This window comes from Echinops telfairi, unplaced genomic scaffold (assembly GCF_000313985.2).
Source record: "Echinops telfairi isolate 266 unplaced genomic scaffold, ASM31398v2 ScPeMD7_7424;HRSCAF=8462, whole genome shotgun sequence".
NCBI classification, from domain to species: Eukaryota; Metazoa; Chordata; class Mammalia; order Afrosoricida; family Tenrecidae; genus Echinops; species Echinops telfairi.
The window spans coordinates 59,684,474-59,706,025 of record NW_022111324.1 but is presented as its reverse complement, the minus strand read 5'-3'; the positions used below and the strand labels follow the sequence as shown (position 1 = coordinate 59,706,025).

At 45.2% G+C, this 21,552-nt stretch overlaps 1 protein-coding gene across 1 annotated transcript in view; it reads right to left on the bottom strand.

Annotated features, from left to right (window-relative positions):
- FLVCR1 (FLVCR heme transporter 1) overlaps positions 1-15,382 on the bottom strand; it is a 27,361-nt gene extending 11,979 nt beyond the window's left edge. The window contains exons 1-3 of the mRNA XM_004699879.2: positions 14,583-15,382; positions 7,416-7,557; positions 557-697 (exon numbers count right to left, since the gene is read on the bottom strand). Of these exons, the coding sequence (XP_004699936.1) occupies positions 557-697; positions 7,416-7,557; positions 14,583-15,320 (1,021 nt within the window). The 5' untranslated portion in view covers positions 15,321-15,382. The remainder of the gene's footprint in view (positions 1-556; positions 698-7,415; positions 7,558-14,582) is intronic.
- Positions 15,383-21,552: the final 6,170 nt, after the last annotated feature.

Here is a 21,552-nt window from a genome sequence, read left to right as displayed (position 1 = left end):
CCCCCGATGGCCTGATCCATTTGCTGCAACAATGCTCAAGCACAACAACAACTGTGAGGCTCTGAGGTAGGGAGTCTTTCTGTTGCACACAGGGCCACGGGGAGTCCAAACAGACTCTTGAGCTCCCAGCAACAATGGCAGTCACAACTTCAGTTCAGAAAGATCAGAAAGGCCCAGCGAGAAATCACAAAAGAAGGCAGAGTTGTCTGATATTAGACCACCCGCCTTGTTTTTAATTAGGAAAAAAAGATCCACCCTGAATGTTTTGCTTTTAGTTCAAAGTTTATGCTTATGACTCTCCAGTCATTTGAAATTGTTTTGAGAACACACATAATAAAGTATATGCCATCTCAACAATTTCTACATGTGTTGTTCCGAAAGTGCATGGGCCACATTCCTGAAGTCCTGCAGCCAATCTCGCTATCAGCTATAATTGCTGTTCCAGTTAACAAACCTATCTCACGAAGCAGACTACTAGGTTAAATGGAAAGAATCTATGATGCTCAGAGGCTTATAAGATGAGCTCATACAATCAAATCAGAAGAAAGTCACTTACCGTAAGAAATCAATAGAAGGACAAAAGGAACATTTTTAACGAGGTTCTTCATGGATTTCTTATAGGAATAGTCTTCAGGAGGACTCCTTTGGACAGCGGCTTGAGCCTGGCTTGGTGGATGCTCAGGCTTTTCTTTGAAGACTGGAAACATACATGAAAAGGCAAATAAAGATATTTATCCACTTATCTACATACACCTACTTCTCACTCTCAATGTGGTGAGCTTCCAAAGACTAGGTTGTTGTGTGAAAACCAGCATGATGGAAGACCTGTCTGACTTCCTTATCTGCCTCCTTCCAGTCTCCGGCAGACACTGCTTCAAGGATGCCCAGCAGTGGTGGCAGGTGAGGATCCTGAAGGTCACAGCCTGCCCTTGGGCAGTGGCTCCCAACTCTCCCCGGTTCACTGTGCTCTTCTACTACATACACCCCCTCCCCCGCCCTACTGACTGGATCCATATAAATCAGAATCGACTGCACAGCTAGGGGTTCGGTTTTTCCGGCACTGGAGTAGCTAAAGGACTCTTGGGCACTGCAATTAAACTTTTTCTCCCAAGTTGAATGAGTGCTTGCTGTAATCAGATTAGAACACATTCTTTCAATTTCATCATTTGTCCATGTGAAGTTAAAGCAGGTATTACACATTTTAACTCATTGTAAGGCAAATACAAGCTTGAATCCTGGCTCTGTCCCATCTCAGTGCATATCTTTAAAGAAGTCTCCAGACTTTAGCTTTCGTGTTCATGAAATGAAAATAAAATTTTCTTCATGAGGATCATATAGCAGGTAAAGATTAATTTACTGTAGCTCAAGTAATTTGGCCTTTGTCCTTGGTTCCAGAGATCATTCAGAAACCCTTGGCATTTCTTTTGCTATCTAAATCACATCCGAGGATTTATGATAATGGCTAAGGACAGGCAAGAGCAGAAAACCACCACTTGGCCTGGTACCCTACCTTCAGAGGAAGGGGAGGGCTGAGCCAGTGAACTAGACAATGAAGCCAATAAAGGCTTTGGGCATGGCCGGTTCAAGGACTTCCTGATTGGTGAGGCACTCAGGGAGTGCGCAGATAAGAGACTCCTTTGGGACATGGAAACTCTGTTGGGAACCCTCCCCCCAGACCTCGCCCTCGGTGTCTCTTCATTGCTGTTCTGTTTCTTTCATATAATAAAACTCCACTTCCAAGTGTATCGTGTGAGTTGTAGGAGTGGTCGGAACCAGCAGGTCAGGATGAGGGTGTCGTGTGTGCGCTCACACTCACAGGTGGCATCTGCCTTGGTTGGCAGTTGAAAGACAGTGTCCCTTTAACTTGTGAGCTCTGACTTAGTTCTGGGTGGCTGGGGTCAGATAAAGAACTACAGTTATGCAGTTGGCATCTGAAGTGACACATTCGTAGAAAAGAATTTTGTATTTATCAAGTACTATTCTGAGGAATATTCATTAAAAAAAAAATCAAACGCTTTGTCTCGGGGGTTTAGAGTATATTGTAGACTGAGTGAAATATATTTCTGTTCCAAGTTTATATTGGTAGTCTGTATGCTATCTTGCTATGCAGCCATCAAAATTAAAACTTTCAACAGATGATACACACTAGTGTTTCAATACATTGAGATGAAACGTTTTGATGGCCATGACTGCTTATGCTACAATGTACCCAGTCATGTGTCAATCACTCACTTAAAAAAGTAAGCATGGTAACAATGTTAATACCCAGGGGTCTGAAAAGCTCATAAGCCGCCATCTAAGGCACAACCATTGGTTTCTGATCATCCGAAGGAAGGAGAGTGATGAAAAAAAGACACATGGAAATCATTAGTCCAATGGACTAATGGACCACACAGACATCTGCCTCCACTGCCCTGAGACCAGGGAACGAGAAGGTGTCAGTTACTGCTACCTACTGCTCTGAACAGGCTCACATAAGAAGGTCCCACGCAGAGTGGAAGGAGAACATGGAGCAGCTCCAAGTCATGAAAGAGGCCAGGCGTACTCATCAGATAGAGCTGGGTGGGACTACCTAAGACTATCGTCATTTGTCACCCGTCAGGTCCAAGGGAGCGTACCCCTCTCCCCCAGCCTTTCCCTATTAAAATGATTGACTGGGAAGATCAAAGGGGAAGCATGTACCCAAGGCCAGAGGGCTAGGAAGGGAAGAATGGCCACAGGAAAAGGAGCCACTCACTGGGAAGACCATGAGATAAGCCCTGGCACATCGCGAGGATGGAAACTGAGGAAACAAAATGTGTCCACATGAACAGAAGACTCATCATCTGCTGTTCTCAAAACCTTCCTGTAAAACACAATAAAAAACTTTTTTTTTTTTTCGGGGGTTTAAATGGAGAGAAAATGTTTTGAGAAACGATGTACAAATGCGCTTTACACAATTGATGTGTGTATGGATTGGGATAACAGTTGTATGAGCCCCTAATAAAATGTTAAAAAAAAACAAAAAAAAGCAACATTTTTTTAAAGATCTGAATACTTGTAGATCTAGTTCAGTGATATCGTTTTCTGCTCTGCTGTAAAGGCACAACTGTCAAATACAGCAGCAATGCCAATTATGAAAGAGGGATTTGAATCGGCACACAAAAAAGCAAGCTGAAGTAAAAATTTTCATCATGGAGTAATGAATCACATGAAGGAGCTTCAAAAGGCTTGTGAGAAAAACCTATTATCTTTTCATGCCATCTTTCCACGCATCTTTTGAAGCCTCCTCGTATCTGTAAATATATGTAGATATACATAGATAGGTAGATTGCCAAAATTCAAATCTCCAGTCTTCACTATCTCTGACCTCAGGCAAATGATCGACAGCTACTTGAGTCCTGTACCTTAGTTTTCCTTGTCTATAAAATACTGCTCTGGCTCCCACTACTTTTCAGCTAAATTCTATAATTCGGTGCAATGGCCCCACAGAACTCAAAGAAACAATGCTTACGATCAGGGAGTTTATAACAGAAATTAAGAAGTTAATTAATCGCTACTAGGCTAATTCAGGTGAAAAATGCTCAGGACACAGTTGTTCAATGAGCACGTGTTACAAGTTGTTTTAGAGCTGATACTAAACGCCCCTAGAGCATGCTGCTCTGCTGTAAGCCGCAACCCCAGGCACTGCACTCCCCTTCAGCTCCATGGGTTAGCAAATGCAGGTCCCCCAATGAGATGCTCAGCGCCCCCCACCTCCACCCCCAAGCTAGTCTCCTGCCCCAAAGCACTCAGCTTTACTTGCTCTGTAGGCTGGGAAACAGACCTGCTGCTCCTGTCCTGTTGCCACCCCTCTGTCACTCCTCACCGTCAAAGCTCTCCTCTGGAGAAAGGAGGTTTGCTGCACAGGGGTCTCAGGGCTGAGAGCAACCAAGTCAGCTGCCATCACACCAATTCTCACCCGTGGCTCAATGGCGGGCCTCCCGACACAGGAGAAAGGCAGTAAGAGTAGATGTGCCAACCTAAGGAGTGAGAGTTGAGAGCCCAAGTCAAGGCTTCCTGGTAGAGTACGGTACTCTGGGCACTTATTGGTAGAGCTAAAGAGCTCCGTACAAGTTGCCTCAGCAGAACAGATGCTGGGTCAAGGGACTTAGGGGCCGAGGACCAGAGAGAGGCCTGCCTATAAGCAAAGCTGGGAAGAGGGTGTTCTGAGTAATTCCCTCCTAAATCCCATCATCTGATTATTGTCTATACATTCTGTGTCACCATTAGCACCAATGACTGACCCCACAGAGGGACAGAATGCCGTGGCAAGCACAGCTGGTGTCAGGATTGGTGAAGAGGAGGTTATGTCTGACCTCTACGTCACAGGCGTCAGTCTGACAGTGATGCTGATGCTCGCCCCCCTCAAAAAGTCAGAGGAGGTCAGACACACCTGCCACACCATTTTTACGGCCAAGAAGAACCTTTACCTAAGTAAACATTTTTAAATGAATTCAAATTTTCCTCAATAGCAAATATTTGGGTATGAGGAATCTAAGTTACTTTTCAGTTTAAATCTCACAGGTTCTTGTTTCTAAGCCCTTTTTGTTTTAAGAAGCTCTCCATTACAACTTCATATTATCTTCTTTTAGTAATAAGCCTGGAGTCATGAGTTTTTAACATTATGGTCTGCCAAGTAAAACTTGACACACGGCACTTTTCTCACTCCACTCTCATGATGATCTTTGTCTTCTTTCCACTCCCAACCGGTCTGTCCATAAATACATAACTTGTTCTTTCTTAATTTCCCAAATATTCTGTCAATAGCCACACCTAGCATCATCACTCTTCGGCTCCTGGCTCCTTGGCTGAATGCAAGCCTTACATTTGTAGTGGTTTAAGCGCATGTGTGCTTATATAACCCTAAGCATATCATTTATTACTCTCTCCTTTCTACCCAAGAGATACGTGATTGAAGATGACAAGGGGAGAAAAGAAAAGAAAAAAAACCAGCATGTGTGTCAAGAAATAAGGATTCAAAGTAAAGAGAATTTCATGCTTTAAATCCCTACTGCCAATTACAACAAAAGGCATATGCCCGATATCGCCCATCTCATCTGGCAAATCAGAGATGGCGATCAGAAAAGCTGATTTCTAATTCTTTAAAAATATCTAGATTTCTTTTAAAACTTTCAGACGCTCTTAAAACTGTAATCTGTCCCTCTTCATCATCTGCATACCACAGACCTGCCACTCCCTGACTGAAAGCATCAAACCAGCAAAGAATCTGGCAGCATCCCTCTAATGCTACCAGGGAGACATGGGTCACTAACTTCGGGGAGATTAAGGGTGTGGCTCCAGCATGTGGCATCTTCACTCGCTATGGGTAAACTCTTTACAGCTTTCAGTGTGTCCGAGGGGGTACCCTCCCAAAAAACCAGAACTTTCCCCCCAAACCTATGTATTTAACTTTTTGTACAAAACAACCTTATCACCTTCAACGTACTCTTCATTACACTTAGTACATTTGTCAAATCTGCGATCTCATTCTTGGAAACATTTATCAAACTCATCTGTTTGGATGGCTGACAGCACCTCCAAAGAAGAGGTTTTTAATTCACCTCTTCTACATCCTCAAATCGTTGTCCTTTCATGTCCCTCTTCATTCATGGAAACAAAAAGAAGTCACACTGTGCTCGGTCAGGTGAGTAAGGAGCATAGGGCAAGGGAGGCATTTTGTTGTTGTTGTTGCCCCAAACTGGCACACTGAGATGGTTGTGTGAGCAGATGCATTGTCGTGGTGGCAAAACCAGTCCCCTGTCTGCCACAAATCAGACCTTTTTTGTCACACACTGTTATGCAATCTTTTCAGAATCTCTAAATAGAAATCTTGATTAACAGTCTGACCTGGTAGAAGGAACTCCAAATGTACTAGGAGTTGACATTTTCATCCGTTCAGGACGTTGACAGATGTCCAGAATGAGGTTTGTTATTGGTCATCATTTCACCTTTTTGAAACAAGAAAACCACTCATACATTTGAGTGTTTCCCATAGCGGTGTCCTTTTAAGCTGAGTTCAACATCACAACAGTTCCTGCAGCATTATTCCCTGAGCAGGAATCAAAATTTCACAGCTGCACACTGTTCTCTTAAATCGGCCATCACAAAATAAAGAGGTTTGAATGAAACAGTTTTTCCAAAAAAATTCACTGTGACCAGAGAGAACCTTCCTAGGTGACGCCACTGGGTGCACTAACCCAGAGCAAGTTGCTTTAGTCTCACCTAGTGGGAAAAATGCATACTATGAAAGCCCTGCCCAGCACAGCTTTTCCATTTCTTTTTGGGTACCCCCTTGTATAGTCTTTGAAAACTCTGAGGCTTTCCTATATGGAGATCATAAAGCCTGAATCTCTCACCACTGGGACAGCCATCATGAATGTTAACATTTAATGAGAAGCTCCAGCGAAGGTGCAGTTTAATGTAAGCATTCATGAAAGGTAATGAAAAGATAGCCTTTACAACTGTATTGATCCTTTCCTCATCAAGCCAAATTCAGATGGATTGAGTGACGACAGGGCAATACTACAGATCAGGTTCCTGCTGTCAGTGGTGATCATTAATGAAAAACACTTTACCTATCCTTTCCTACAAAATCCTAAACTTGTTTCTCATTAGAAATGAACTTAAATGGCAGACCTTCCCAAAGCGTCTTCCGAATGGACGGAGGCTGCTGGCAGCTGAGGGGGACTGACTGCTTCCAGAGACAGGCCCGGGCAAGAGGACGCAGTGGAGAATGGTGGCCGCAGGGCTTTGCTGGAGTGGCCTAACAAGGAGACAGTTGCCACAGTTTGAATCTGCAACACAGCTTCCTGGTCCCCAAGATCATTTTGAAGCCGAATGGGGCATGCGTGGGAGGATTGATCATGAAAACCAATGCTGCCGTCTACTTGCGTTCTTTCAAAGCATGACAAGAACTCGTCCTGGTTAAGAGAGCGTGTCGCTAGCCCACTTGATCCTGATTCCTGAATCTGAATCAGGGGCGCAGAGCAGAACTGCCCCACGGGGCTTTCATGGCCGAGACCTTTCAGAAGAGAGAAATCGCCAGGTCTGTCTTTGGAAAGTGGGTTCGAACCACCAACCTGTGCCACCCCGTTGGGCCTAAGAAACAGAATATTGAGAGGCATGTGGAAAAGAAGAGGCAGGAAGTACCTATGGAGCCAACCGTTACCGGGAAGAAAAGTTAGTAGGGAGAGACATGAGATGAATTAGTCTTCAGAGTCTTTTGGATGTTCCGATGGATGCAATGCGTCATGACCCCTCTCCAGGGTTGCGGCACTCATAACGGGAGCAAGCCCATGCCCGTCAGGAGGGCAAGCAGCACAGAGCGTTAGAGATACCCTGAGTCAAGTGTTGCAACATGGTTTCTTGAGCTTCAGCAAAAATAAGGCGCTTACCAATGGCTGCTAAAAGGAATAGAAGTGTGGAGACGGTTGCGGTGCCATAAAACATGGTGCTGATATTGCAGGCCAGGTCAATGCTGTTGTTCGTGTTGGGCACTAAAACTGGTGGGAGCAAAAAGCCAATTGCAGTCCCAAGCTGTAAAACAAACAGTCCAGTCAACAGCAAATATTCCATCCCCATCCACCCACCAAACCCACTGCCCTCGAGCCCATTTGGACCCATAGCAGCCCTGTACTGGGTTCCCGAGGCAGTAACTCTTTACAGGAGAGGACAGACTCCTCTCACCTGCAGAGCAGTTGGGGGGGTTGAAACGCTGACCTTGTAGTTGGCAACCCAATGGCACCACCAGGGCTCCTTACAGTTATCCTACGAAGGGTGGGGTGCATAATGGCAAATAATAGGACCTCAGGAGATAGCTTATGTCGGTAAATGGGCTTTGTGAACTCTGAAGCATTATGTGCTACTGTCTTTGTTTTGAATGTACCGTGAATGGAGAATTACCTACAACACTTTCCTGTGGAACATACATTTACTGAACTTCTGTTATCTGAATGATACTGCTACAAAGATGTGTCCTGGACTTTTAAATGCTTACAATACGGGGGCATGGGGGTGGCAAACATGCCAAATAAGGACCAAAAGAGATGAAAAGAAAATGCTGGCAAATCATGTATCTGCTAAAGATCTAGCATAAAGATGAAATATACAAAGAACTCTTACAATTCAACAAGAGGAAGTCAAACAATCCAGTTTTAAAATGGGCCAGGAACTCGAAGAGACGTCTCCGGAATGACAAACAAATGGCCAGAAATACATGAGCAGATGCTCAGCATCCATCACGAGTCATTAGGGAAATCAAATCAAGCACACAATGGGATTCCATGTTGAGCCATTGTTGTGTGCCACCGAATCGATTCAAACTCACAGCGACCCCAGCGACACAACAGAGCAGAACAGCCCCAAAGGTGACACCCCCCAACAGGCTGTCCTCTTTCTGGAAGCAGACTGCCTATCTTTCTGCTGCTGCGAGGCTGCTAAGTCCAAACTGCCAACCTTTGTAGTAACAGCGAGCACTGCACCACCGCGTTCCTCCTCCATCTTTTGTTTAAATCACTTTACCGGGGGCTTGTACAACCAGATCAAGGTAATGGTTGCACAACATTGTGAATGCACCAAATGCCACCGAACTGTTGCATAGGTTAATTTTGCCTATAATAAGGCTGAATATGATCATTGTAATAAGAAATCAAATCAAATTAGTAAGGAAATTCCATGGAGGGAGATAGTCAGAGGAAGTTGAGGAGAAAGGGCCCAAGAGAGGTTTCAAGAAGCTGAGATAAAGGTACAAAGTTTACTAAACACGAGGAGGCTTCAAAAATTCATGGAGAAACAGAATTAAAAGATAATGGAATTTTCCTACAAACTTTGCAAAACTCCCTCCCGTCCCATTTGCTCCCTTACAAAAAGCCTGAGAAAATTAAGCAGGTGATTATCATAGAGTGTAGTAAGTATAGTACTGTGAGTCTTAGCATCCTTGTAACTTATCCAAACCAGAGCATGCTTGGAGTGGAAGAGGCACCATTAGAATGACTCTAGAGAGCAAGTGCACACCTGGACTGGTCCATCAAAGGAGGGCACCTGGTCATTCTAGCTGAGGGGCACAATGGAGGACCCCCTTGGGCAGACGTGGGCTCAAGGAACCTTTCTGGAGAAGCAAACATCTGAAAATGCTGAGGTGGCCAAGCAAAGCAGACATGTTGCAAGCCAAGAGAACGGTGTGGACAGAGGCCAGAAAAGAGAGTGCGTGCCCTTGGGAGAGACGGGAAGTAGTGGACAGTGGAGAGAGAGAGAGAGAGAGAGAGAGAGGAGAATGGCACTGTGTAGGGAGAGGGGGCTGCAGAGTCCACAGGAGGCAGATCTGGAAAGGCTTACAAGTCACATTAGAGAATTTGCATTTTATCCCAAGGGCAACCGAAGCCACTTTAGGGGACAGAGGAGTGACCTGAACAGGTCTGCACACGTGAACACACTGGGTAACTGTGAAGACTGGAGGGCAGAAAGCAAGGCTACAGATCTGGAAACCAGCCAGCAAGCTCTGGGTGAGAGGCGAGAGGGTAGCCAAAGCCAAGTTCATAGCAGTAAAGTACAATGAGTGATGGGTTCTTATGAGATATCCCAGTAGAAATATGAAGCTGGCTGGGGACTATCTGAGTCTGAAGCTCTTTCATCTGTCCGCCAAGTTTTGGGCTTTTTTTTTTTTTAAGAGCCTGCAGTGGATTGAGGTGTGTATTTTCAGACCATGTGTCAATTGAATCTAATGAAGAAGACTAGAGACAACGAATGAACAATAAACATATAAGCAACACACACAACATGCCTAGCAGTGAGAAGTACTTATATGGGTAACTAAAAGTAGAGTGATGACATAACAGTGACTGGGGCTCTATAATAAAATTGTCAAGAAATGGCATTTAATAGGAGGCAAAGCTATTTATAGAGGTATAGCTATAGACATGCATATATGTAAATATATTACTTTATAATGAAAGGGATAGCGGCCAATGTACTTATATTTATATGATAAGTATTAAGATAGCAGACAGACTTTGGGCCTCTACTCAAGGCCTCCCTTAACACAAGAACACTTTGTTCTAATAACCTGGCATTCTATGATGCTCACCTTCCCTGACACAATTGCTGAAGACAAAATGGGTGCATAAGCAAATGTGGTGAAGAGAGCGGATAGTGCCCAGCTATCAAAAATATAGTGTCTGGAGTCTTAAAGGTTTGAAGATAAACAACTGGTCATCTAGCTGAGAAGCAACAAAGCCCACATGGAAGAAGCACACTAGCCTGTGTGATCATGAGGTGTCGATAGGATCAGGTATCAGGCATCAAAGAACAAAAGATCATATCATTGTGAATGAGGGGGAGTGTGGAGTGGAGACCCAAAGCCCATCTGTAGACAATTGGACATCCCCCCACAGAAGGGTTATAAGGAAGGGATGATCCAACCAAGGTGCAGTGTAGCACCGATGAATCACACATAATTCCTCTAATCTCAGAATGCTTCTTCCCCCTCACTACCACGACCCATTTCTACCTTACAAATTTGGCTAGACCTGAGAACACATATTGGTACAGATAAGCGTTCTCGACACAGGGAATTCAGGAAAGATAAACCCCTCAGATATAGTAATGGGAGTAGTGATATCCTTAAGGCAGGGGGGATGGTCAGGTAGGGGGAAGGGTGAGAAGTGAGGACCCCAGCACAAGATTGGATTCATAGCCCCCCCGCTTCAAGAAGGGGGTGAATAAAGGAAATGTGGGTGAAGGGAGACAAAGGACAGTGTAAGACATGAAATAACAACAATAATATAGAGTAGATCAAGGATAAAGGAGGGTGGAAGGGTTGGGGGAGGCAGGGGGAAAAAGAGGAGCTTATATCAAGGACTGAAGCAGAAAATGTCTTGGAAATGACGATGGCAACATATGTACAGATATGCTTGATAAAATTGATGTATGGAATGTTATATGAGCTGTAAGTGCTTCCCCCTTCCCCAATAAAATGCTGGGGAGAAAAATGTCATTTAAAATAATGTAAGCTGAGAGCTGAAGGTAAATGTGGGTGAAATTGTGTGGCCCAAGAAAAAACATTCCAGGCACAAGGAATGCTTCGGCAAAAGCCCTTGGCAAGTAGAAGTGCAGTGTTCTCTACGGAATCAACAACAACCTGGTCAACTGTGGCTCACAGTGATCCTTTAGGCCAGAGGAAATGGCCCCTCTCTCCTTGCCCAATGCCGGACGATTGTATGGATCAGAAAGCCCCTCCTCGGGGAGCACCTGGGGGTTTCACCCCACAGACTGCATGGTGTGCTGCTCAGAGCATGATCCCCCACCACCAGGGCGCCTCCTGAATGAACTAATGAAGGCCAGTGTTAGTGAAGATTTGGAAGCCAGAGTAAAACATTAGTCCTCTGGGAAATTACCAGAAAGTCTGAAGCAGTGTGGTGACTTGTTCTATATTTTAAAAGTTTCTTCAAGCAAGAGACCTGGTAGAAGGGCTGGTTAGACAGGTGAGAGGATTCAAGAATCATACAGACTTCAGTGTGAATGTTGCCACTAACTAGCTGGGTGACTTTGGGGACATAATTTTGTTCTTCCAAGTCTGTTTCCTTCCCTATAAAATGGAGACTAATCATTCTTACTGTACACATTAGATGACACGGTACACAGAACGCACTCAACACAGGGCCAGGCTGGCAGGGATTGCTCAGTAATACTGAATATCATTGTAGTGATTATTCCATGAGCTAAGCAGCCAGGCTTATTTGAAAGTCACGAGCAAGTGCACAGCTACTGGTGCCAAGGAAAAGATGAAAACGCCTTAGGGGAAAGTAGGGCAAAGGCTTCAAGGTGTGTTCCCTGTTAGAGGGAATCCTGACTCAGAGAAAACGCCTCCACATATCCTCCACAAGGAGGATATGGGGGTTAGAATACTGCCATGCTCAACAAAGTATTCAACTTGAACACAATTTTGTCCCTGTAAAATACTTTAGGAAATCAAGCAGAAGTAAACCACTACAATACCAGTCAAATTGCTTTGGATGCAGAATAACAAGAGCTCAAGCTACCCTGTCTTCTGTACTCCTAGTGGAAAAAACATATAAAGCTAAAAGCATGTAGCTTTAGACCATCGCTTCTGCATTTTAAAGGAACCCTGGTGGTGCAGTGTTTAACTGCTCAGTTGCTAACTGAAAAGTGGGTGCTTTAAACCTACCAGCCACTCCCTAGGAGACAGGTGTGGCAGCGGCTTGTGTCCAGGTTTACAGGCGTACAGACTGAACAGCACAGCTCCTGTCTGGTAGTCACGTTGAGTCGAAATCTACTCAATGGCAGGGTATGGTTGTTTTATTTTGGTTTTGGTCTTTATGTGTTTTAAATAAACCTCATTGATCTTGAAACAAGTATCAGGCCTAAAATAAGAGAGTAACCTTTTGTTACTTAGCTACATGTCGTTTTTTTATGCATAACTTGTTTCTAGTTGCCCTTGCATCAAGGCAAGCCCTTCTGCTGGGTGGAACTGCTTCTTAGGGCCTTCAGGGGTATCACCTCTCAGAAGCAGATGCCAGGGCTGTCATCCTAGGCATGGCCTGGTGGGTTCAAAGTACCAACATGGAGGTAAAATCTACTGTTTGCAGATTTCTAACTAAGTCCTCTTCCAGCTGAATGAACACCCAGTGTAATTTACATATAATGTCCCAGACCCCATATGTCAAATTTAAATGATAATTTAAAAGATCGGTTTGCAATTTCATATAAAACAAATCACCATGCTACTGGAATACCAGTGACACTGGAACCGACAGTGTTAAGACTAGGCAGTTCCTTGATGCAAACTTGGTAAATCCAGCCACCGGTTTACAATAGATTCCACAAACTTTGGTTTTTCTTGCATTATCTTTCTATTAAAAACTGCTCATTGGACTCGGTCATTCTGTGAAGAGTTGATGAGTGATCACTTGATCATGACAGAATCATGTTGATTTCTCTGTTACTGCCCTCTAGGTTAAGTAGCATGGGGATGCTGTAGTGTGCGACAGAAAAAAAGACGTGTTCTTTATTGACTTTTATTTAAATAGTTGTATTAAACAGCAAATATTAATGAGAATGCCTTTGGACAAAGTAGCTATGCATTTACAAATTCAAATATGCCTTGCCAGCCTAGATTATGGCATGATCATTACAGTACCATTCAATATCAGTGAGCCTGGCCCCTTGCGGAGTGCTTCCTATGCACTGTCATTTAATGTTAGGAGGTAAAAACGATTAGTCTCCATATTATAGGTATGAAAACAGAGTCTTGGAGAGACAAAATTATTTTCCCAAAGTCACCAGCTAGTTATAATATTAATGCTGTCATGACACAATGGGTTATGAATTGGGCTGCTAGCTGAAAGGTCAGGTCAGCAGTTCAGGCTCACCATCTACCAGGAGGGAGAAAGAGGCAGGCAGTCTGCTCCTGTCAGGGTTTTGTCTTAGAACCTCAAGGAGCAGCGCTGCTGGTCTTCTAGGGCTGCCTGAAGTCCAAATCAACTCCATGGCAGTGGGGGTGGGAATAAACTCTCCCAGACTAAACATACTGGTTGAAATACAAATGTCAGCATGTAATAAAACTCAGGACATATTTTAAATATTTATGAAAACAAATGGGTGAACTACAAATATTAACATGTGATAAGAACCCAGGAAATGTCTGAAATGTATCTAGGAACAGGTTTGTTTAAAACGAAGGATTGTGAATATTGTACATTTAATTCCCTCACTAAGGACTGTGAACATTCCTGTATTCTTTCATGTGCACTAGAGAATACTGCTGTGCAAAGTTTTGTGTACAATTATTGTGAACACTTTCTTCTTTATTTTTACCCCAAGTTTCCCCTAATGTGAGACACATACCAAGCAAGAAAATAGAAAAACAAACTTTTATATTAGCCCCTGGGCTAATAGCTGATAGATTTATAAAATTAAACAGGGGCTGTGCACAATGACTCATCAAAATGGAAACAAACACCCAGAATCTAGCCCCTTCCTTTGCAAAGAATACACTGCTGGCAGATATAATACCCACTCAGGTCGTATTCACTATTCTCATAGCAAACTGCATGTAATGCCAGGTGCACAAGATGCAAACCTTACTTATTTCATGATTATTTTTCCAAGTAAGAGACAAAGTTGGCACTTAAGACTGATTTATTAAGTGGTAAAGGCAAGGTCAGCAGTTCTAACTCCGCAGCTGCTCCCCAGGAGAAAGAAAAGGCTGTCTGCTCCCATAAAAATGTACATCCTCAAAAAAAAAAAAATTTACAGCCTCTATATAGTAGCGCTATGAATCTGATTCTACTCACTGGCAGTGGTAGGGGGTTGGCGGTGGGACTGGGGAGCGATGTGTGTATGGGTGTGTGTGGGGGGTGGGGGGGTCATATTGATCCTCACAAAACAATAAATTCTCTCTACTCCAAGACTGTCTCATTTCTCGTGACTCCTATTTCCACTCTCCTTCACGTAGTGGCGAAATATAGCCCGAGGGGCCATCCATATGTCTAGCCGGTTTCTTGTCTTTCAAGGGCTTGATTTTCATGCGTCACCCCAGTTCTTACCTGATTGCCCAGGACAGCGGTGGCACAGGCTGTGGACACCTCCTTGGGTCCAAACCACACGGAGGCGATGCGGGAGGGCAAGCCCAGGATGAACACCTGGGCCACCGAGCACAGGCACTGGCCCAGCATGGTGACCCAGAAGAGGTGTTGCTGCACGCTGCCGCACTTGATCCAGGCACCCAGGGCGTTGAGGCCGCTGCCCAGCAGCGCGGTGAGCCGCAGGCCTCTGGTGTCCAGCAGCCAGGTGGCGGGGAAGATGAGGGGCACGTAGGCCAGCATGTACACCATGGACAGCCAGGCGATGTGCAGCGAGGACACCTTGTAGAAGCCCTCGAAGACGTTGCTGATGATGCTGTACTGGATCCACTGGAAGGCGTTGACCAGCGAGTACAGGCTGAAGATCAGGAGCACCGCGAAGCGCCGCACGGAGAGCGAGATCCTGGGCACAGGCGTGTCCTCAGCCCCTGGGGTGCCCTCGTCGGGGCCCGAGGGCAGCAGCCGGGCCTGGGTCTCCTCCTCCAAGGCCAGCGGGGTTTGCGACCCGCCCAGAGCCTTGGGAGCTGCTCCAGAGCGGTCTACAGGGTCCAAGTTCAGGACTAGGCAGCCGGCTTTGGGCCCGTTCCGCTGCTCCGCGCTCCTGTCCGGGATGCGCGCGTCCCCCAGGACCGGGAGGTACCCGTTCGCGAGCGGGCGCTCCGGGTCCTCGGTTGCCTGCTCTTCGTTGTCCGGCCGCGCCATGTCTCTGGGGCTCCGGCGCCTCCCTCCTTCCTAACCCTGCGCCCCGCACCGGCAGGAGCCACCTGCCCGAGCCTCTCCCCGGGCTCTGCTGTAGTCGGAGCGCGCGCCGAGCGGCAACTGGGCTGCAAGGCCGGCGGACACTCAGTCCTCCCCACGGCCCCCGCAACAAGCCCGGCCCCAGCGCTCCCCAGCTCCGCGCGGCGGCCGCCCACCGGCCAATCGGAACGGGTTTGCTCCCCCAGGGAGCCAATCCGGAGAGCTGGCGTGAAAGTCGGGGCGGGGCGAGCTGCCCGGGAGGAAGGCTGGGCCGGGCCCTCCTGCCGGGGGATGCCGGGGTGCCGGAGCCTCTCGGCTCCCCGCGTGGGGAGGAAGAGGCCGTCGGGCTGCGCGCAGGGGCGGGCGCCGGGCACCGGGCGGAAAGGCCAGGCGGCATCACGCTCCCCAGGAAGGGGTGCTCCGCAGGGCGGGGGCCTGGGCGCAGGTGGAGGACGGGTGTGGGGTATCGTGCCCCGCACCGCAAGGTCGACCCTGCCTTTAGAGCAGTTTGAGCACGTTTCGTAAATTCGTGCTTTCTCGGCCGCAGCTAGCGTTCCAATCGGATCGAGAAAGAGATTTCATCAGCCAGCCGCGCGGGTGAGGCGGAAATCCCCACCCCCATCCGCTGGCTGGCGTCACCGGGGGAAACGCGCAAAAGCCTGAGCCAGACCGGTGGCCCCACATTCCTCCTGCGGCCAATACCTGGAGTTAATATTTACCGGACGCACACACACACCAGTGGGTTCCGGGGACCAAACTCGCTGAAACAGTATGTGCTACAGATGTTTGTGGGCTCTGGGAAATAGAAGATGGTTGTTGTTTTTAATGAAAATGAGGCAATGGAGGTATGTATGGATTGTGATAAGAGTTGTACGAAACCCTAGTAAAATGATTAAAAAATAAATATACCCCCCAAAAGAAAATGAGGTATAGATCCTGCCCTCAGAAATACACGTAGACCTACCTTGCAGGTCTTTCAGTGTTAGAGAAAACTTTTATTTTCAGAACTGAAATTGAAAAAAAAAAAAGCAAAAGACTATAAGCATCCACTATTAAAATGAAGTAAGTTTAATCTTTTTTAAAAATGCTGCCATTCAGGATTCTAAAACACTATACTTTCCTTTTATTGCCTATACCACTGTTATTTTGATACTGAATAAAAATGTATCCTGAACCTCCCGGTTCTGGTGAAATACTGCTACATGGTTCTAAATGCAAGCATTGTACTAAGCTTCCTTAACCATCCTATATAAATTGCCACACACCCTTACCATCTACCCCCACCTGTTTGTTTTTCTTTTTAACACTTAATCACCTCCTAAAATGCAATGCCATTACTGGGCATATCAAAAGAAATAAAGCAGATCATGAGCAGACGTATGCTCCCCATGTTCATTGCAGCACAGTTCACAATAACAAGAAGTAGGAAACACCCTAAATTCCCATCAGTAGAAGAGTGGATAAAAAATTCTGGTATGACCCAGAACAAAATTATACCCAATGTGAATGATAGGGCGGGCATGGAGTGGAGACCCAATGCCCATCTGTAGACAATTGGACAGCCCCTCAGAGGGGTCACAGGGAAGAGATAAGCCAGTTTGGGTGCAGTATAGCACCGATCAAATACACTCAACTTTCCTCTAGTTCTTTAATGCTTCTTTCCTCCCACTATCATGACCTCAATTCTACCTAACAAATCGGATGAGACCAGAGCATGCCCACTGCTACAGATAAGAGCCGGAAACATAGGGAATCCAGGATAGATAAGCCCCTCAGGGCCAACAATGAGAGTACAGATACCAGGAGGATTAGGTGGGGGGAGGAGGAATTGATCACAAGGATCAATCTAGAACCCCCTCCCAGGGGGATGAACAAGGGAAAAGTGGGTGAGGGGTGACTGAGGACGATGTTAAGAGATGAAGATAATAATCTGTAACTTATTAAGGGTTCGTGAAGGAGGCGGTGTGGGGCGGGGAGAAGGAAGAAATAGGGAGCGGATATCAGGGTCTCAAGTGGGAAGAGAATGCTTTGAAAATGATGATGGCGGCATATGTGCAAATGTGAGTGACACACTGGATCAATGTATGGATTGTGATAAGAGATGTAAGAGCCCTCAATAAAAGTATCTATTAAAAAAAAAGAAAAATTCTGGTACATACACACATGCATATATACTATACATCCCTGTAAAACAGTGACGAAATTATGAAACACCTCATAACGTGAAGGGATCTGGAAGGCATGATGCCGAGTGAAGTTTGTCAATCACAAAAGGACAAATACTTTATGAGCCCATTGCTGTAGGGACAAGCAGCAAAATGGGCACAAGCTCAACCTTGTAGGGCATCCAGTTTTCGGGGTGGTGGGTGAGGGCGGAAGCAGGGCAGACAGCCGGATAGAAGGGCTGACCCGTACTAAGAACCATACACCATGCAGCTCTAGGTAAGTATTTTGAAGGTCACTGTCAGAGGCCACCTCAGGTCAGCTGGGATCAAATGGTTAAGGGAGGGTAAGGTGATATTGTCTCCTGCTATGTAAATCTATGATGAAGTCCCTATGGGGATGAAGGATATGGATGCGGGGGCGGTGGGGGGCGGGGGGAGTCTGGAGAGGGGAAAGGGACCAAACAAATGCATGTTTGTTGGTAGGCAAAGTGGGAGGGAGGACTAACTTCCAGCTGGGGGATAAATAACTGAAAATGCTTTGGGGGACCCTAGGCGGGGTGGGTGGGGAGTGTCTTTGGTGGTATGCACTGAATGGACCACATTGACCGGGACTTCTGGGTGCATCCTGGGGGCGCAGGCCAGCTGCTGTGGCATGCTGGGACACTGAACCATGGATCTCCAAAGCGCCTGGCATGCTCCAGAGGCTGCCCCCATGAGACCCCCTGCAGAAACTCCAGCGGGGGAAGTGGACCCTGCCTCAGACACACGCGTGACCTGAGGACTTCAGTCATGAAATACATGGTGTCTGAGGACGTGGAAGACAGCTGTATTAAGGTTGTTGAACTGCCGGTAGGCAGACAAACATGGTCTTGGCACATCAACGCCCGATATGCTGTATTAAGATATGCATTTTTACAGCAAACCTGTGGTGGACATTTTTAGTGATTATTACTGTAATTTCCTGGACAATTAACCCTCATTGTTTGTGTAAATACTGTCCAGCCATGAAAGGATTGATTTTATACAAGTGAATAATTCAGGTACTGCAATATGGAGTTAGCTTACATTGGCCCAATATCCCTCTCTCAACAGGACTTTAAAAAATTGGTACCAGGAGCTAATCAAAGACAATATTAACAGAAGATAGTTATGCCCTAGTGCAGAGGTTCTCAACTTTGTTAATGCCGTTACCCTTTCATACAGTTCCTCATGTTGGGGTGACCCTCAACCATAAAATTATTTTTGTTGCTACATAACTATAATTTTGCCACTGTTATCAATCATAATGTAAATATCTGATATATAGGATGTATTTTCATTGTTACAATTGAGATAGTTTATTGTGCCAGCCTGGCTGATAAACACAAGGGGATTAACTGAAGGGCAGAGAGATAAATGGCTTAGTGAGTCTCGCCTTTCTTGTCTCTCGCTCTGTGATCATGGGACCAGTGTGCGGCTGCCTTGCTTGTTCTGTGCCTCAATTTAAAGGCTACACTACCTGTGGGACGCCTAGCCTGTAGACTGTGTTGCTGTAAGTTGAGGTTCCTTTAAGACATCTCTGGAGCTGGGGACTGGCGGTTGGTGTCCTGCCTTGTGATTGGCTGCTGTGCTGACATAGCCTAGCTCTCTCTACAAATAGAGGAAGATCTGGCAGCAGACTAGACTTGAAGGACTGCTAGTCTCTCAACTTTCTCTCACGGATGTGAGTTGCACTGAGCCATTTGTAGTGCTTTATAATTTAACTGTTTATTTCTTGTATTATATATTTATCTGTATATGATTTAACAGTTCATTTCTTGTTATATATCTAATTATCTTTATAAATAAATATATTAAATTATCAGCAATTTGGTTTTATCTCTCTAGAGAACCCTGTCTAACACACAAATTGAACATAATTAAGCATAAAGCATAGTGATTAATCACAAAGCAATATATAATTATATATTGCAAAATATTTATATTTTCCGATGGTCTTAGGCGACCCCTGTGAAAGGGTCGTTCGACCCCCAAAGGGGTCGAGACCCACAGGTTGAGAACTACTGCCCTAGTGGGATGATAGATAAGCCTTTCCACCATAGATTAACAGGGAGGTTTTGAAAGGGAGCCAAAGGCAGATGAAAAACAAACAACTACAACAGAAATAACAACAAACAAACATAGATCCAGGAATGGGCTTTGTGCTCACACTAACTCCTAGCTCTAACTTAAGAACAATTAGTTCTAACCTCATGGTCCCACTCGATACTCCCCCTCAGGAAGGAAGCACAGAAGATATGGGTGCAATAGCAAATTGTAGCAAAGGAATTAGATGGTGCCCAGCTATTAGATAAAGTAGTGTCTGGGGTCTTAAAGGCTTGTCTCCAAACAATCAGTCATGTAAGTGAGATGTCAACTAATTCCACATGGAAGAAACATACATCATCAGTTACCGGAGTCATATAATCCAAAGTCCAAGGAGGGATTACTATCAGAGCCTAAATTATGAGAGTTGTGGATGACAGTGGGAGCCCAAGATACATTTGTGGGAACTACATAGGAAATAAGCCTCAGTGATCTCCCTCCATCCATCATCGAGGGATAGAGGGAAAGTGGTTACCAAACAGAGTGCATTGGAGAGATGAGTATCCCCTCACTATCATGATCCTGATTCTACCTTACACATCCGGCTGGACCAGAGCATGTGCACTGGTACAAGGTAAGAGCTGGAAACACAGGGAATCCAGGACAGATAAACCCCTCAGGACCAATAATGAGAGTAGAGATACCAGGAGGGTAAGGGGAAGGTGGGGGGAAATAGGGGGACCGATCACAAGGATCTACATATGACTCCCTCCCTGGGGGACAGACAACAGAAAAGCGGGTGAAGGGAGATGTTGGACAGTGTAAGACATGACAAAATAATAATAATCTATAAATTATCAAGATAGATAATCGTGCGGCAGGGATGGTGAGAGAGAGAGGGGAAAAATGAGCTGATACCAAGGGCTCAAGTAGAAGGAAAATGTTTAGCAAATGATGATGGCAACAAATGTACAAATGTACTTAACACATGGATGTCTGTACAGATTGTGATAAGAGTTTTACGTGCCCCCAATAAAATGATTAAAAAGAAGAAGAAGAAGAAGAAGAACAAAGGGATAGACCTGACTTGAACGGTCAAAAACGTATCAGGTGATTCTCCCTCGGATGCACGCTGGACCTGATCTGGTTTTCAACATTTCCAGTATTTTTGTTTGGTTCGGTTTTTGTTTGTTCATATTAGGGTGTATCTCAGAGGTGTTCTGTCATTGGGGGTCACCCTCTTGAAGTTGGGCTATATGTCTTTCTGTCTTTCGGTATATGAAACCCAGGATTGATGAATGTGTAGGGACAAAGGTTTTCGGGGAGGGGAGTAAAGTGATGGTGGGAGGTGGCTGGTCAAAGGGAGACAATGTCAGGAGTTCAGGAAGAAAAAGAATGTTTGGAAACTGTGGTAGCAATTGTACAATACTGCTTGGAGTGATTGAACTATGGGATGATATGCCATATGTATTAGCTCCCAGTTAATAATAAATTAGGATAAATATACAATGAATGAATTAAATAAAATGCCTTATTGTTGTTGTTGTTAACTTGGTTATTTTCTCTATCCCCATTAGAATGTAAGCTCCAAGCGGCCATGGGTGGAGGTTTTGTTGCTTTTTGCCCCTGCTGTTGCGATATTCCAAGAACAGTACCTAGGATATAGTTGGTGCTCAATAAGTGCTTACTAAATGAATGAAACTAACAAGCACCGAATTACCAGCAAATGGTTTAAGTAATTACTTAGTTTATAAATTAAGGCTTTTTTTTGTTTTGTTTTAGAAAAATCTTGCACGCTTACCAGCAAACATTATGTTCTTTTTAAAAATGTATTTAATAGTTTTATTAGGGGCTCATACAACTCTTATCACAATCCATACATACATCAGTTGTGTAAAGCACATTTGTACATTCATTGCCCTCATCATTCTCAAAACATTTGCTCTCCACTTAAGCCCCTGGCATCA